The 19587-nt window shown below is 41.3% G+C and overlaps 1 protein-coding gene across 1 annotated transcript in view; it reads right to left on the reverse strand.

Moving 5' to 3' along the window:
• Window positions 1-19587, reverse strand: part of LOC122934184 (acetyl-coenzyme A synthetase 2-like, mitochondrial) — a 110045-nt gene that overhangs the window by 75610 nt on the left and 14848 nt on the right. Inside the window, exon 2 of the mRNA XM_044289458.1 lies at window positions 18787-18883. Coding sequence (XP_044145393.1) covers window positions 18787-18883 — 97 coding nt within the window. The remainder of the gene's footprint in view (window positions 1-18786; window positions 18884-19587) is intronic.

A 19587-nucleotide genomic window follows, 5' to 3' on the forward strand; every position in this document is an offset into this window, starting at 1 on the left:
TCATTAAGAAGAGATGCTTTGAAAATTATTTTTCAGCTGTTCAGTGTCAGTGAAACACGGATGCAACACGGACAGCAAAAAACGGACACACGGATCCTTCACGGACAACTTCACGGATGCATCACTGACCACCTGCTCACGGGTTTGAGAACGGGGCTTAATGCATACCAGTACCAACCACATCACATCTGCTGTTTTTTCAAGGCAGGTTGTAAAATAAAATCAGCCACCTGACTAACATGGTCAGTGCCAAAAATGTTACTTGGTGTGGATTTATAAACCCTTCTTTGTTCTTACTCATGGACACCATCATTAGAGGGCACAGGGACCAAACTTCATTCATCAGACAATTCTCTTCCAAGGAATATAACTATAGTAGACACATGCCCTGTCATCCGAGGAAGACTGTAGTTATGAGCTTCTTCTCCTTCCGACGTTTCTAGGAACAGACGTTCTATTCTTGGCCTAAAGACTACTTGCATATAGAAGTACAGTACAGCAGTGCCTTGTCTACATGGTACTGTACTGATTCCAGTATTGGGGAAAGCACTTGATACTACATAATGATGCTTAAGGGGAATGTGTCATCAGAAAATTAACTGTTGTTTAAATCACGTTTTTATGTTTAAAATATTTTCTAAGAATTTTTGATGATGTTATTTTTTATTTACCTTTTTAATATCTATATTTAGACAAAAACCATAAAATACTACAGTTTTCACACTGGCAACTAAGCCTAATAAGCCTAATAATAGCCTCCACTTCATGGTCTGCACAGATCACTTTACCGCAGTTAGCTGCTTATCTGCCATTCTAATCCTACCTGTAATGATATCACCTCTGTGTGTAGATAAGACAGGATCCACCGATCACAATAGGTGATTGTGAATGCTTATCTATTGTTTCCTTGTACAATGATCTCCTCACACGTTATAGAACATGCCAAGAAAACTCTCCCATACTGAGGTCCCCTCCTGGCCGTTGTGTCTATGGACCATGTGGCTGCCGTAAAGCAATTTTCCTAATGCTTTCTAAACGCTGTTAAGAATAGCTCAGGCAAGATGGCCGCCCCATAATCATGTTCAGGAAATAGAATAAAGAAATCCGCAAGGAGAAAACAAAAAGAGATTAGAAAAAAGTATATGTGCTGCGATCTGATTTTTGGTGACACATTTCCTTTAACATTATCTAAAATTATGTTTAGAAAAAAAAAAAGAAATGAATCCCAAAATGTAATAATTTATATGCAGAATTTGGCAGACTGACAGTAATGACCCACGCTCAGCTTTCCAGAACCATGGATAATTGTCCATTGATTTCAATGTTATGGCAACTTTCACACTCGCGTTTGGTGCGGATCCGTCAGGGATCTGCACAGACGGATCCATTCAGATAATACAACCGTCTGCATCTGTTCAGAACGGATCCGTTTGTATTATCTTTAACATAGCCAAGACGGATCCGTCTTGAACACCATTGAAAGTAAATGGAGGACGGATCCGTTTTCTATTCTGTCATAGAAAACAGATCCGTCCCCATTGACTTACATTGTGTGTCAGATTGTATCCGCTTGGCTCAGTTTCGTCAGGCGGTCGGTTTTGGTGTCCGCTTCCAAAGAGGAATGGAGACTGATCGAAAGGTAAACTGATGCATTCTGAGCGGATCATTTTCCATTCAGAATGCATTAGGGCAAAACAGATCCATTTTGGACTTCTTGTGAGAGCCCTGGACGGATCTCACAAACGGAAAGCCAAAACGCCAGTGTGAACGTAGCCTATCAGGTAATATTTGACTATAATTCAATATGCAAACATAAGCTTTGTTACCCCTCCATATGGTCCAGAATCATCACAAAGCATTTGGCTTCATGCTATCAGTGCCATGATAATTCCTCATTCTTCTCTGTGTTGTATGTTAAAGGGGTTTCTCGGGCGTATAAAACTGATAGCGGGCAGCGTAAAATGCTGATAACAGTTGCTATAGAAGCTCCTTCCTTCTCCACGCTTCTTATCTCTTCCATGGCTACAGCTGGCTGCAGTATTATGGGTCTTGTATGGATAGCCACATTGACTGCAAAGGACCTAAAATTTATGTCTACGTTCCTCTAATTCAATATTAAGGCACAAGGAGCCTTTTCTCACTGGTTCATATAAACTCCATGAGAACAGAAATTGTGGCATGTTCCATTATGCGTATATACTACTCTTCAAGCATTATGTATTCTATAGAAGAATATGAGAAGCCACTGAGATTCCATACGCCTGACTCAAAGTGCCTATGGCTTGATAATATGAAACCACATGGACTCCATCTTCATACCAGGGAGAGAACCAAAACCCTTACCCTGAGGTGCCAAGTGGTGTACCAAACGTTTGTCAAGTATAGGCTACTTTTTTTAAAATCATGAACCACCATAATTCAACACAGCCTTCACTCCTAAACATTAAAAATGTAACACCAAGAAGGAAAAGTTGTGCAATTATGTTATTATCTTGATTTATTCAGGTATTGAATATGAGCTCCATACACAGAAATACACACACTTACACACTTATCAATGAGGTTGTTAATGGTTGTCTTGAATGTACTTGGGCACGCAAATCATCAAGATTCGCTGTTGGCAGATCCATTTGCAATTGCTGACCAATGACGTCCCAGCACATGGTCATCATCACGCTGGGACCGCAGTTCCTTCTGTATTAAGTGAGGAACGACTGTCCATGTGTGTGCAAGTGGATGAGGTGAGTCATTTATTGATGGGGGCATTATAAGTCCTAGGGCGCACTAACAGGGGCATTCTCTATATTGGGGGGAACTACGGGGGCCATTATTCATACTGGGGGGCACTAGGGGGGCACTATGGGAGGGGGCATTATGTGTACTCTGAGGGCACTGCAGGGGTTGAGATGTTAAAAAAAAAAGTTTCTGAAATGCTAAATGGATGCGTGAATGTAGCCCAATCGACCCCATTGTCTTAACCCCTGGGAAATTGTTATGGCTGAAATAGAATTTTCAATTGTCCTAAATTAAGACTACATTCAACGGTGCAAAAAAATGCCCGTTAAAAATAGCAAAACGATCTGTTTTTAACGACTTTCTTTTCATTGATGCCTTTCTGTGGTGTTAAGTTAGCCTTAAAGTTATGTTTAAGGGTACATTCACACGACAGTATTTATGGGTCCACTTTATTTTAATGGGGCCGCAAAAAATGCGAACGGCACACTGTACTTCTGTTTTGCAGCCCCACAAAAAAAGATGAAACTTGTCCTATTCTTGTCTGCAATTGTGGACAAGAATAGGCATTTCTATCAAGGGCTGCCCGTGTGTGTTCCGCAACATGCGGACCACAAAACACATACGGTCGTGTGAATGCACCCTTACACGGTGCTTGGCAGACCAACCATGAAGGAGCCGAATTGCACTTGCTGCACTTCTTGTGACCTATTATGTAAATGTACGTTGTTTACACAGCACATACATGTGACACATACTGTAAAAATATGACCTTGCTACATTTACACACACTGTAATATTTTTCCTACTAGATAAGTATGCAAGATTAGAATGATAGGCCCAAGTGAGGTATAGTAATGCAGAATGTCAAAATGTCATATACCAGCTGAGCTTCTTTATGTTCTCACTGAGTAAAACTAAATTAACACTTAAAGAAAATCTATTATTCTATAAACTTTGGGTTCGGTGTCATTTGGCACAAGTCTTTATCCCATTACGATGTGTTATATTTTTTCCAGTTACTGTATCTTAGCTATTAACTACTTTGCAATTAAGCCACATTGAAAAACTGATGCCTAGGGCAGTTAGGATTATCACATGGCCCTATTTAAAAGTGGTTGTAAAGAGGTTGTATGAGATTAGAAAAACGTTGCCTCCTTCTTCCAGAAAAAAACGCCTCTTTGTCCACAGGTTCTGTTTGGTATAGCAGCTCAGCTTTAGGCTTCATGCACAAAGCTAAGCCTGTGAGAATAGCTCTGTACATATGGCATCTGATGGACCATGTCACAATACATTTATTTTTCTATGGGATTAGTATGGAATCTGTATGCACTATGCATTATGGGTGCCCTGTTATGGCTCCAGACAAAACAGAACCATTATACCGATATGCATGATGCCTAATTCACTTAAAAAAGGGGTTGTGCTTCAACACCAGATACAGCACATACAAGGCAGGGCCTAGACATACCCTATACACTGAGGATTGGGTATTCTTGGCAAATTCGCTTATACAACAAAACCTTTCCAAAAGGCCACCTCTTTAAAAAAAAAAAAAAAAAAAAAAGTTGATATTGTATATAAAGACAATGTATCATCCAGGTCCATAATCAGATACACAGCTAAGTTGCTGTGTGTCGTACTGCTCGACATCTATTTGAAGCCTCCGGTGCACCTTGTACTGACATTGAATAAGAACCGTGCAAAGCCGCCTCTGTTTAGAGATTTGCTAGAGGGAAATGGAAGATAAAGTTGGCAGGACTAGTCTGATCCGGCCTTGAGCTGTATGGAGACAGATACCATTGGTTTCAGCCTCCGGCATGCAATAGAGCGTGTGTGCTCTCAACATTCAAAAGAGACAGATAGGTAGATACTAACCATTTCCTGACTTTCATGGAAGCAGCCCATTCAGTATAAGGGGGCATTTGGAAGAGGTCTGACGCCGTTCACTTTACTATATAGTACTGGGTAGGAAAGATGGACAGGGTGGTAGCTAGTGGGGGGTGCTGGGAGGAGCAGTCCTTAGCACACTGAGATGGTGGGACCCACTATGGGAGGATTGGTGATCTACTCTAAACTATATTGACGTCTACAGGACATCAATATGGTTGAGAGCCATAAACTCATTGCCCTACCACTGGTTGTCTTGTAGGTCACAGGCTGCTTTAGGCCTGCGGTGTACAGTATGGTGGGACCAAGCAGAGAATAGTAGCAAGCAGCGCTCATTGTGGGATCATGAGCAGGTGAGTACAACTTTTATTGTTTTTAGGCATCTGTGGCATCATTTTAGAGATATTTGTGGCTGGCATATAATTTCAGTGACCTCTATGGCTGGTGGTATATTATTTTGGGGGCTATGAAGCTGGCATATTACTTTTGGGAGCGATTGTGGCTGACAGATGGAGTCATTACATTTATGGTGCTGTTTATGAAGTACAGTATTTGGGGACTTTTTGCTGCACAGTAGGTTCAGTATTAGGGACAGATGGAGCGGCAACGGGTACAGAAGTGTGGTTATCAGCAGTTGGAAAATTAGGACAGATGCTAAATAAGCCAAAGATATATGTCAGCAAACTCAGCATAAGATGTACTCATGGGGGGTCCAGGCCAGATGGGAAAAATTAGCAAAGTTAACAACTCCAGTCGGAGAACACGTGTATCAACTGTAAGCCATTTGTTTTACTGCACTATAATCACTTCCTGAATATGTTCTGCAGAGCACCTGTGTCACACTGATACGGTATCTACCACAGTATGGTGACTGTATGGTGGCAGTACTGGTCATAGCACAGTGGTCTGTACAGTAATAGTATGGCTTCAGTCACTATAGTGGTATTGGTAATGTTCATGGTGTGGCATTTCCTGGGTTGGGGGCCTAGTCAGACCTCAGATATGTTTTGCCCATCTTTCCCCCTTGCTGAACCCCTAAGTACACCTCTGGGGTCACCTTACTAACATTGATATTAGCAAACAAGTGGAGGGAAAAAAATCCAGAGGTTTAAAGGAAAGATGTCACCAAAGATTCTTCTGCCAGTTAAAACTAGACAGTGGCACATTTTTTTCCTAATATCTTTTTATTTTCTGATTGCATGTTTTATATTCTATTTCCTGAACATTATTATGGGGGCGGTCATCTGACCTGAGCTTTTCTTATAGGCATTTAGAAAGCGTTAAGAAAATTGCTTCACAAAGAGCCACATGGGCCATGGACACAATGTACAAGAGGAGACCTCATTGACTTCTATGGAGAGTTTTGTAGGCATGCTCTGTGACCTGTGCAGAGATCATTGTACAAGGAAAGAATAGATAAGCTCCGACAATCATCTATTGTGAATGGTGGATCCTGTCTTATCTGTCATTGTAATCATGCCTGTAATGATATCACCTCTGTGTATAAATAATCAGTAACTGTATGTCATTTTCTGATGACACATTCCTTTTAAGTGATAGTAATATCTAACAAGGGGTAGGGGTGAGCAAGGCCTGTTTCCTGTTCTAAGATAAGGAAATGTGGCATAAATCAGAGGCAGCAAAAATGGGCTTCATTTGGCGCATGTATCTACTGTATAAAATAGGAGCCATGGACATCTGAATGAAATAAACACACTATAAAATATATAAAACTACATAAGTGCCACCTTCTTTAGTCCTACAGACTTTCTAAACACACTTGTGTCTTAAACTCTGTTCATTTGCATTCGAGTGGCAGACATTCTTTCCTACACAACCTGTTGTTGCTTAGAGGGACACATACCCCTCTGACACTGGAAACTTGGCACCAAGTTCTGCTTTTCAAAATAGCTTCACATCTTTGTTCTCCTTCTCAGCAGGCAAAATCCGAATCAGTCATTAAACACAAGCCGAGCAATTTACCAGAGTTTATGAACTTTCATTGCTTAGTCCTCTACATAACCCCGTGTGAAAGTTTCAAAGGATTACCAATGCCCAAGTTATGGCTTCTAGGCTAGAAATTACATTTAAGAGAGAAAGGTGGACATCATTGTCAAGTCAGATGCCATCCAGACAGATCCAGGGTCAAGCAGGATCATCACTGGAGTCATTGAAGAAAAATACATTGATAGACTCTTATAGATTACTTTCAAAGTAAAATAAGTGGTCACGTTGGCCACCCACCTACTGAAATTAATTTAACAGATTTCCAAGCATGTACAAATGCTTCTAATAGCACATATTCCCTTGTAAATACATTGGAAGATTTTTAGACAGAGGAATTAAACCAGACACTCCAACCAGGGTTATAGATAATATGGAGAGCAAATTGAGCACATGCCCTGTGGTTTTCACCAATTTGGAGACCTAGAGGTTTCCAACCTTTACCATTACTGATAGTATTTCATTGATCCTGTGACTGTCCAGGCAAAAAGAGGTTTCCACACTTGCACATACGTTTCTCTGTTTTGGTCTAAGAAAGTCACTGACTCAACTGTCTCTATAATACCTATACATTTCAGTGAGGAGCCGATGTACATGCACACTTTGCATAGCCATCTTTCCTATTTGTGGTTGCAATAGGGAATCTGGTGGGTCTTCAGAAACCTTATTCTAGCCCTGACTCCAAAACTAAAGGGGGCCATACCCTTAGACAGAATTTGGTTGATGGTTGAACAGCGGTTTAACAAACATTTGGTGAACGTTTCTTTCACAGACAATGCCATACACATTCTAGTCCATTTTGGCCATAGTTTAAACTGTCCATACTGTTCAATGAAACCAGGTGGTGGATGAAAGATCTTTCTGGGAATGTTCTTTCAAAGAACAATCTATCTCACTTAGAACAAAAGATCTTTTGTCTATTGGACAAAAATATTAAACACAGCCAACTTCTTTTCAAGTGATAATGGTCTGTCATCTGTCGGCTATCTTTAAGTGTAACGCTCATTCTTTTTTTTTGTAATGTGTAGGGACGGTGATACTGACCATTTTTGTAATATACTTTAATTACTGAAATCATGCATTTCTATTTCAAAAATAGCTCTAAAGCAGCGCTCCTGCCTTCTGTTTCTTTAAGGCCTCATGCACACGACAGTATTTTTTTGCGGTCCGCAAAAAGGGGTTCCGTGATCCGTGTCCGTTTTTGTTTCCATGTGTCTTCCTTTATTTTTGGAGGATCTCCAAACATGAAGGAAAGTTGAAAAAAATCTTTAGTTTAGTTTGCCATGCAAATGATAGGAAAAAAACAGACGCGGACGCGGATGACAATCTTGTGTGCATCTGTGTTTTTTCACGGACCCATTGACTTGAATGGGTCTGCGAACCGTTTTCCATGAAAAAAATAGGACAGGTCCTATTTTTTTCATGGACTGGAAACACGGATCACGGACACGGATGACAAACGGTGTATTAGCCGAGTTTTCCACGGACCCATTGAAAGTCACGGAATCACAGAAAACGGAACAACAGACACGGGACACAACAACGGTCGTGTGCATGAGGCCTAAGGCCTCTTTCACACTACAGTTTTTTGCGTTCCGTATACGGTCCGTTTTTTGCGTTCCGTATACTGTCCGTATACGGAACCATTCATTTCAATGGTTCCGCAAAAAAACGGAATGTGTTCCGTATGCATTCCGTTTCCGTATTTCCGTTTTTCCGTTCCGTTGAAAAGATAGAACATGTCCTATATTTGGCCGCAAATCACAGTCCGTGGCTCCATTCAAGTCAATGGGTCCGCAAAAAAAACGGAACACATACGGAAATGCATCCGTATGTCTTCCGTTTCCGTTCCGTTTTTTGCGGAACCATCTATTGAAAATGTTATGCCCAGCCCAATTTTTTATATGAAATTACTGTATACTGTATTTGCCATACGGAAAAACGGAACGGAACAACGGAACGGAAACGGAACCACAACGGAAGCAAAAAACGGAACAACGGATCCGTGAAAAACGGAACGCAAAACACTGAATTCAACATACTGTAGTGTGAAAGAGGCCTAACTGTGAGACTCACTCAACATTGACTGTGTTATTTAAACAGAAGACAGAGGAGCGTTGCTAAGGTTCAAAATGGGCCACTTGAGAGCTATTTTTCTAATAGAAATGTATGATTTCAGTAATTAAAGTATATTACAAAAATGGTCATTATCACTGCCTCTACACATTACAAAAAATAAATAAATGACAGTTAGGCCTCGTGCACACGGCCGTTGTTTTTACTTCGATGGGGCCGCAAAAGATGTTGTTTGCATCCGTTGCTCCGTTCCGAGGCCCCGCTAAAAAAATATAACATGTCCTATTATTGTCCGTGCTTTGCGGAAAAGAATAGGCATTTATATTAAAGGCTGTCCATGCCGTTCCGCAAATTGCGGAACGCGCACAGATGCCATCCGTGTTTTGCGGACCGCAAAACACACCACGGTCGTGTGCATGCGGCCTTACACTTTTAATTTCAACTGACAAACGTTTGTTTTTGGTTGGAAACATACGTTCTAATCGGTTTAGGCTAAGGCTGTATTCACACATCCGCAATGTGTTTTGCGGATACACGGAGACACGGATCCGCAAAACACGGAAAGCGGCAATGTGCTTTCCGCATTTTGCGGACCGCACATTGCCGACATAATAGAATATGCCTGTTCTTGTCCGCAATTGCGGACAAGAATAGGACATGTTCTATTTTTTGGCGGAAATGGAAGCACGGATGCGGAAGTGCGGATCCGCAAATGTGGATGCGGACAGCACATATCGTCCCCATAGAGAATGAATGGGTCTGCACCCTTTCAGCAAAATTGCGGAAAGGATGCGGACCCATTTTGCGGACGTGTGAATGGAGCCTTAAGGTGCATTTACATGTGCTGATGGAGCAGGTAAATATTGGAAAGGAATCAGTGGAGGAAAGAGCTGCATTTAAATGCAGCAATCTCCACCACAGTATGGGGACAAGTGATGGCTACTTCCACGCTCATCTTCATACAGGTTCATTGTTCCTGGAAAACAGAGTATTGTTTACAATGCTAAACATGTTACCCAGAAACAATGATTTTATGTCCTGTATAAAAGATCATTTCACCTGATTCATCTGGTGATCGGCAGCACATTCATATGGGCATATTATCAGGAACGAGTGTTTATAGTAATGTTCGTTCCCAGTAATCTTCCTGACGATTCTGCTGTGTCATTCTGCCTAAAGGCTGTATTAGATTAAACTATACAGAAGATGATTGTCCAGAGGGAAACATTCCTTCCCGGCAATTACCTGCTCACTAGTGGAGGAGAGTGCTGCTATTACACGCAGCAATCTCCTCCTCAGTATGGGGACGAGCGATAGCTAATGCCATCGCTCCTCCCCATACTCAATCATTGTTTGCCGGCAGCAGATCACGATTAGATAGGATGATCTGCTGCCAGAAAATAATGATTTTTAAATCTGTTGAAAGATTCCAAGTGCCTGATGATCGAGCGTTTGCTCATTCATCAGGTAATCAACTGCAGTATTGTACTTCCAGATCATCACTAACGAGTGTTCCTGCGAACAGTGAACTGGCCCACCATTGGCCAGTGTAATACAGCCTTTAGTGTGTATGGCCACCATTACCCTCCAGGGCTATCAACATTGCTAGGTGTTTGATCACTGGAGGCTCTGTCACTGGTATCCCACAATCTAGTGTGGAGATCCTCAGTTTCTCATTCCACTTCAGCTGAAAATCTGCTTTTGAAGTTGTATAGATTGATAGCAGACCTTGCTCTCCATACAGCGGCAGACAAAAAAAAAAAGGGTAACATTTTGGAATCAAGATTATAGAACTGGTTTTCAGCATTTACAGTAAATAAACTGGTCTCAGAATAGTCAGGATTTCCTTTGAAATCTGAAATCAGGTATTGTGTCAAGTCAACTGTAAAGCAAACATCCCAGTGTGTGATCCCATTAAGTCTGTTCATGCCAAACTCTTCGGGCTTGTTCCTATTTTTGATGTATGAGATGACTAGCTAGAGTAACACATCATAACTTAAGGCATGGAACTATATTTGCAGTGTCTACACAACCATAATTTATTTTACGCAAAGCATTAGCATTCAAAAAAACTAACTTGACAGTCTCAGTTTATGTTCATGTTATCTACCAATTCCAAACAATTAGCAATCTACAAATCTCACAAGCCCACACATGGCCTCCAACTTTTTTTTTGTCTCAAATAGCAATTATACAGGTTCAGGACCACAATAAAAATGTTGGGTTTTATAGAAATAGTTAGGGCCCTCTGGATCACTTCCCTAAACTCAGGATCTCTATTGTATGCCATATTTTCTTCCGTCTAGTGTATAAAGGCCACTTTACACGGGACAATCGTCAGGAATGAACATTCATCAGGTGAAAGCATCATTGATGAGGAGACCAAAATCATCATTTCTGGGCAAAAGATCATCCTGTGTGAACAAGGATCTGCTGCCCAGAAACAATGACTCTGTATGGGGACAGAGGAGATGATTGCTGCAGGTAAATGCAGCTTTCACCTCCTGTGATGAGTAAGTAGTTATTGGGAACGAGCAGTTTGCCAAAGTCAACCTATGTATTCTATATTGTGATGGTGGTATCTAACCCTCCCTATAGGGGTCACTCAGGAGAACAGGAGGTGAAGTACATTTATATGTACAATTTTTTGTATACATCAATAAGAACACGCTTCAGACGGCCCAGACAGACCACCAGTAGGAGAGGATTGTTTGATCCGATCACAAGCAGGAGCAGCTCCCACAGTTTCATTGTCCACCGTCCAGACACACAGGTGGCACCTTCATCACACACCCCTGTCTCTTCCCGGACTATTTCCAGGCACATAGTAAAAGGAAACTTGGTATCACAGCTCCCATGGTGTGTTCTGCCATTGACAGCCAGCCACTGTCCTCTTTGTTTGCAGTGGTGTTGAGAATGTATAACCTGGACTACTATGGACTGGAACCATAACGTCTTTACCAACAAATCCAAGTTCTGTTTGGGATCTGACAACTGTCAAGTTTGAGTATGGAGGCCTTGTGGTGAGCACTTCAATCTTGCCTTTGATTTGGAAAGACACACTGCCCCAACTGCTAGTGTGATGATCTGGGAGCCATTGTATATGACTGTCTGTGACCCCTAGTAGTGATATCAGGGACACTAACAGCTCAGCAATATGTGCAGGACATCTTGTGGGCACATGTGTTGTCTGTAATGGCAGGGCTACCAACTGGCATTTTTTCGATGCGCTGCAAACCTCCCTCATCGATGGTCTACAGTCATCTATGATTAGAAACAGAGAGGAATAGTCAGCAGGTCCACTACTTGCTGTCCATGATGGACAGTTGCCACTAGTTTTCATTTTTTTAAAACTGCACTCAAGGAGCATTTTTTCTTTAACCTTTGTATAGTTGTATATCAACACTGCTCTGATGTTCGAATGTCCATTAAACTGTGTTGCCTATTGTTTCACAAACAGTAGTGACTTCAGTTAGTGTAAAAAGCAAAGGAGGCACCTGTAAACTTTCCCAATCATAGCCCTCAAAGGAATTTTTTCTGTATTTTTACATTGATGGCCAAAGATCCTGCAGAACAACTGGTTAGCAGGGGTGAGCTGTGTTGGATCCCTGACGATCAGATATTGATAGCCTATACGCTAGGATGGGTTATTGCCCACTCGGACAGCAATGCCACAGGAATAAAGAGAAAAAGTTCTGCTTAATGTTAAAATTGTTTTATGAATAATAATGACTAGCATTTCAAACTGCTAGTAACATGATCACTGTAAAACCCATAGAGCCAAATTTGTGCAAACAGCTCTATCTGGGCCACAGTAAGGTACTTCAGTGATTTTAGTGGGAGATCGGGCATGGCACTATTACTGTCAGAAGATGATGGACCGTTTCCGACCTGAATTTTAGGTCATACCAGGTCAAAACCATAAAACTTATCTGTAAAGAAAGTAAAGACATTTGGCTGTAGGCAACAGGTCAGATGGACACTGATAGTTTTGCCCTGAGAAGGTGAAATGTGTACATTAGCCCTTAAGGATTCTACTATACAAGAGTGATGTGACCTATGTAAGTGGAGGCCTTCATTAAGTGCATGCAAAGTCACAAGAGTTCAAAACACTATTCTCTAAAGACATCGGAAACATCACGTAGTCTAACAAAGAGAACTTCACTTCCATTAAAGGAGCTATCCTACAGAAGATATTCTACAATTTTGAAATCAGCACCTGGGTCTGAATATTTTTGTATTTATCTGTAATGTTTGCACATGCTCAGTGCCATCCTTCAACTGCCACCAACCACATCCACTATTAGAAGATGTGACAGTTATAGGGAGAGAGCTGCAGCAGAAAGGACACTCTCCCTGACCCTTCAGTTCTAAATATATCATGCAGAGCAATTGGAGCAATGAATGTGGAGATCTCTGGATCCATGTGAGGTACAGGGCTGGTTCTAGTTTTGTTACAAAGAGACTGTCATGTACTATAGGATGTCTGATTTTAAATTTTCACATGAGACATGGGATAACCCCTTTAATTGCCTTATTCGTTTGCTGACATTTCTAACAGTTGGTTGTTGCCAAACCAGATTATGAAAAGGAGGACGTTATGTCCAGAAAATTGTGGAACAACATGACCTGTAGTAGATGACAAAGGTGTCTCGCTTACAAATATTAGAGGAAATGGGAATGAAATTTCACATTTTTTTTAGCAGATTTTGCATTTCAATCATTTTTTTCTGCCACACATCAAGAGTTAACAGTCAAACAAAACTCAAAATCTATTACCCTGAATCTGGAGTTTACAGAAACACACCATATGTGCTCAAAACCTGATGTATGGGCGCACAGCGGGCTTCACAGTGGAAGGAACACCATATGGCTTTTGAAGAGCGGATTTAGCTGGAATGGTAATTGGGAGCTATGTCGCATATGAAGACACCCTGAGGTGGCCCTACAGTGGAAACACCCTAAAAGTGACCCCAGGAAACTACACCCCTCAAGAAATCTTTTCAAGGTGTGTAGTTAGTACTTTGACCTCAAAGGTGTTTCCTAGAATTAGGAAACACTTGACAGTGAAAATGAAAGGTTGAACCCCACATTTTGTTCCCCATTGTTCCCCATTTCCCCCCAAATATGGCAACACCAGATATGTGCTCAAAAAATGATGTATGGGCGCACAGCAGGGCTCTAGAGGCAAAGTGCAAAATATGTTTTTTTGTAGGTTTGAATAGACAGACATGGATTTTTGGTGCCGTGTTAAAAAATTCCTGAGGTCCCCAGAAATTAAAAACCCCAAGAAGTGACCCCATTTTGGAAAGAGCACCCCCATACGAACATTTTAAGGGGTCTGCACTTTTGACCTAACAGGTGTTTCACAGAAATGAATATGTAGTGGTTGGTGAAAAGTGGATCTGTAAACTTGTCACGATACTAGTGGAATACTGCTGGAATCCAATGACAGGGACAAGGCCTAAACAAGGGAGCAGGGGTGTAAATATAGGAGAAGCAGGGGAAGCGGCTGCTTTGGGGCCCTGACCCAGAAGGGGCCCATGCAGGAGGAGGACTAAAAGACTTTGTCAGGGCCCCCTCAACATTACACAATTAAATTATATAGAGTGACAGTATAGACAGTGTAGAAAACGGATGGAACAGATGCCGGCCTGGTCTGAGAGAGCGATCGTTACTAGCCACAAGAATGGGGGCGGCATGAAAGGAAGGGGTCGCTAAAAAATTACTGGGGGATTGGGGCCCCATTCAAAAATTTGCTGTGGGGCCCAGTCATTTCTAGCTACGCCACTGCACAGGAGGCACCGGAGTCCTGAACAGGAGGTAGCAGGAATGCAGATGAAGGCATAAATTGGTTTGGGTCACCATTAAATTTACAAAATCTTCAGAGAATAAGATTTGGAAAAAATCTAGTTCAGTGAAGCCCGCACAGTCTATCTGTATTCCGGAGCTGCCCTCAAAATCCGGAATTTGGGGCTGATAATCATCAGGGGGAGGGTTCCATATGGGCTCACTCTGGGGGACTGCCTCAGCTGTTGTTTTGGGGCGCCTTCTAGAGGGTCCCTCATCAGCGGATGATGATGATGATGAAGGGGTAGAGGAGTAGAGGAAAGTGTCATCCTCTTCTCCCTCACTTGCAGACTTTATTGGGGTGTGACGTGTGAAATGTTTAAACCTTTTTTTTTATTTGAGGGGTGTGTATGTTGTGTTTTCACACGTGAAGGGGCTTGTAATAAAGTTGAAATATAGACAAAAGGAGTTGAGAAAAAAAAGTTTCCAAAAAAATGGCAGGATGCACGCACGCACAAAGATTCTGCGCGCGTGCAAAAATCTACCCTAACACTACCTAACTTAAATTGAATTCTATATATATGTATTTGGAGATTAATACATATAGATAGTGTAGAAAGGCGCAGGGGTCCGTCATTGACGGAAGGTACGTGTCACCGAGGTTCCTGGCCTCGGTGAGATAAGAACAGGTAATTTTGTGTGTCAGCGGCAGCTAGTGCTCGCTGACACTGTTGTACTTAGTATGGCTGTAAAGTCAATCCGGGCCGGTTCTTATTGGGAGCAGCCAAAGAGCAGGGTGGGTGGCTGTTCCCCATGTCCAGGCCAGGTTTTGGGCTGGGGTTTAAAAACCCAGCCAGCAACTCAGCTGGGGGTGGTGTGATTCTACAAGTGATAGTGGAGCAGTGGAATCTCTGTGTTTTGGGAGCTGGGGAGACCCGCCACGCTGCCAGGCTGAGAGCCGCCTGCTGTAGACTGCCAGGTGATTTGTGGAATCTTGCTGTGTGAATTAACACCAAGACCCTGTAAAGTGTTTTTCCTTTTCTGCTTGTTTTGGTGTGAATAAACACTGAATTTTTGTTTTTCAACTGTGGTCTTGCCTCGGTGTTGCGAAAAAAAAAATCTGAACAGGGACAGGAATGGAGGGCGGTTTAGGGATCTGAAACAGCATCAAATGAAAAAAAAAAAATCAATGCAGCAATTCCAGATGTTCTTCTTCTTTTCTTCTTTCAGCACTAAAAGCTCAAATCTCAGTGGTGGTGCACCACATGTCCCAGCAAGCCAACAAGCAGCACAGAGAAGCACAGAACCTCTCTGCATTCAGCCACCAGCTAGAATGGCTGCCTGCAGAGAGGTTCAGCCCTTTCCTGTGCTGCTATAGCACTGCCATTGGCTGGAGAGTTGTTCCAGCCAATCGCAGCGCTGGCAAGGGATGCCAAACACTGGAGTCCCCTGCCTGACCTCGGAGGAGACCAGTGATGACTAGTTCAGCACTGGTCACCTCCCCATGACCCCCACCCGACAACCCACCCTGCTTACGGTGCTTCATTGACCGGCCAATTGCAGTGCTTGGAGCTGCAGGGGGGCGGAAAGACACCATGCTGCCCTTACCCAGAAAGGATGCCTGCCGGTAAAAGCAGCTATGGTGCCCCGATTTCCCCACGATCCTGCCCCACCACCTGGTCCTTAAGTCATGTCCAGCTGCGTCGTCCAAGTACGGCCCGGGTCCTTAAGGGGTTAATGAAAGGGATTTCTGCTCTTTTTACGCTAGTCTTGTCTGTGAAACATGTTTGCGATCTGTGTAGATTTATGCTGGTTTCAAGTCCTCCATTGAGCTCCATTACCTCTCTTTGCTGACCAGGCTTTATGCAGTGTGAACCTCCACCCACTGCCACGTCTGCTCAATTCACACTAATATGGATCTGCTTTCTATTGATAACAGTCATGCTGGTTATTTCATTACAACTAAACTGCATTTTCAATTGAATTCTATTAGACCAGTTTTATGGGCATTCTTGTTGCATAAGCAGTAGTCTAGGCAAAACCCCACATCTACTGTAGACCAATTTCTATACTAAAGTCTGAAGTTATAGAGCGGAAAGAAAGACACTCTCTTGACACATACTGAATCATATCATACCACTGATAAGAGCAATAGCATAATGTTCTGTTTAACCCTTTGCCTCCACAAGCCATTCTGTGATTGTTTTCTCATGACACATCGTACTTCATGTTAGTGGTGAATTTGAGACTGTATGTTTTACCTTTATTTATAAACAAACAATAATTCACAATTTACAGAAAATTTGGAAAAATGAGCAATTTCCAAAATTTGAATTTCTCTGCTTTCAAAAAGAAGAGTAATACTTCATAAAATAGTTATTAACATTCCCCATAAGTCCACTCTATGTCGGCATCATTTTGTAAATGTCATTTTATTTTTTTAGGATATTAGAAAGCTTAGAATTTCAGAAGAAATTTTTACAATTTTCAAGAAAAATGACCCAGTTTTAGAAACTGCATCCATCAAATTATTTAAAACAGATTTTTGAAACTTTGTTAACCCTTTAGGTGTTCCACAGGAATTAAAGCAAAATGGAGGGAAATTAAAAAATTTAATAGTTTTTGTGCAGGTTTTCCATTTTACCTATAGCACAGCAAGTGTTAAAAGCAAAACAAACTTTACCCTAATTCTGGAGTTTACAGAAACACCCCATAAAACTGCCGTATGGGCACACGGCGAGGCTCAGAAGGCAAGGCGCGCCATATGGTTTTTGGAGGACAGATTTTGCTGGAATGATTTTCAGGCACCATATTGCATTTGAAGAGACCCTGAAATAACCCTACAATGGAAACTCCCCAAAAATGACCCCATTTTGGAAAGTACACCTGCAGTGACTGCTATGACTAAACTAGTGTTTCAAGGAATAAAAAAAAAAACACTTTGCTTGCTTTAGCCCAAACTTTTTCATTTTCACAAGGGGTAACAGGAAAAATGCACCCCAAAATTTCTTATGCATTTTTTCCTTAATATGGCAACACCCAATATGTGGTCGTAAACTGCTGCTTGGGGACACAGCAGGAAGGAACAGCACCTGGATTTTCTAACATGAAATTTGATTTTATCATTTTTTTTAAGGGCCATAGCTTTTTTATTTTTTGCTAACTGAGCTGTGTGAGGGCTTATTTTTTTCTGATACAAGATGTAGTTTATATTGGTACCATTTTTGAATACATATGACCTTTTGATCATTTTTTATTTAATTTTGTGGGAGGTGTCAGTGTTTTTTATTTTTATTTTTTATGGGGTTCTCCATGCGGGATATATGATGCAATAACTTAATTCTGTGGGTTGATACGATTATAACAATGCCAAACTTTTTTTTTGTTTTGCTACTTCTGCATCATAAAATCATTTTTTTATTAAAAATAAATTGTGTTTTGCATTGGCATAATATACTAACATCCGTAACATTTTTATTTTTCCGCCAATGTACTAGTATGATGGCTTGTTTTTTTGTGGGACGGACTGTAGTTTTTATTGGTACCATTTTGGGGTACATATGACTCCACAAAGTATTGACTTTAAGGGTGTGAATATTTATGCAAATGACATTTCTCCTTTTTTTGTCTTTATTATTGGTTTTGTCACAGTAAAAAGATATTTAACATTTTTGGGAAAGTGGTAGACATGTTGTGTAAATCATATGATACAATTCCCCTAAATCTATTTTGAATCAAGGCTGTAAGGCAATAAAACAGGAAACACACCAAGTGGGCTTAAAGGGGTTGTCCGGGCTTTTACTACTAATGACCTATCCTCAGGTAGGTCATCAATATCAGATCGGTAGGGGTGCTAGGTGTCGGACCCCCGCCGATCTGATATTGATGACCTATCCTGAGAATAGGTCATCAATAGTAAAAGCCCAGAGAATCTCTTTAATTATTTTTGAAAGAGAGTAGGAAGAGCGAGAGAGCGCTATAGAATGATCTATAATATAGAGTATGAGTAGCTTTAATGCTAGGGTCAATTTTTTTTTTACTTGATTCACAAAAAAAATCATATTTTTAAATCAACATGTAAAATTATAATAAGTTTATACTATGACATATTTACAATAATGTTAGAATTTAGGACATAAGTAAAAGTAAACATGCACATGTTTTGTATACATATCAAGCTATGGAGATCTGGGTGACAGATCATATGCAGAGGAGAACACGAATGGAACCAGGTGGCAATGGTAGGTCAATGAGAAAAAAATGAAACACAAGATATGTAAAAATGTGTCCTACCTGTACGTGATCTTGACATGAGTCCCCGGCTCATCCTTTTCCCAGATTAATGCAACTCTTTCTGGACACTGGTGTACATGCTTGTCCAAACAGTTCACTACACAGGGAGAAAGGGTTTAACATTAGAAATTTACAAATCATGCAAAAATAAAGTTTACTTGTTTGCATCAAAAATCCAAACTTGTAATATATTCAAGGATTTTCATAATGCATCAGCCTCTTGCACATATATTTTCAGTCCGCATCCAATCTGACTTTTTTACAGATCGAATGCAGACCCATTCATTTCTATGGGGTCACAAAAAATACGGATGTCTTTTGTGTGCCATCTGCATCCATGCAGCCAAGAACATGTCCGATTCTTGTCTGTTTTGTAGACAAGAATAGTGTCACCGCCAGACATCTGAGAAGCTCTGACAGACGTTCTTCAGAACCTCCTGCTTGAGGTTCTTTTGTTTTGCTTTCATTTTGTCATCTCGTTTCCCTCTCTCACCTGTCATCTAGTTGCACTGATTGCATCCCTTTAAATCCCCTCCCATACTGCATCACTTTGCGGTTTATACAACTTCCTGGAGTATGTACATGCTGGATGCTTCAACTGATGCTTCTACAGATAAGTCTGTTCATTTATTTGTGTTTTCCTGTTTGCTTGATCCTAGGTGACCCTGACTCCCTCCGTATTAAGTGTAGGGAGCCAGTGGTCGTGTCTGTGACGCTTTGCGATACTAGGAAATCGCAAATGCGCCATATCAACATAGAAATATAGAAACATAGAATGTGTCAGCAGATAAGAACCATTTG

This window comes from Bufo gargarizans, chromosome 4 (genome assembly GCF_014858855.1).
Source record: "Bufo gargarizans isolate SCDJY-AF-19 chromosome 4, ASM1485885v1, whole genome shotgun sequence".
In the NCBI taxonomy this organism is placed as follows: domain Eukaryota; kingdom Metazoa; phylum Chordata; class Amphibia; order Anura; family Bufonidae; genus Bufo; species Bufo gargarizans.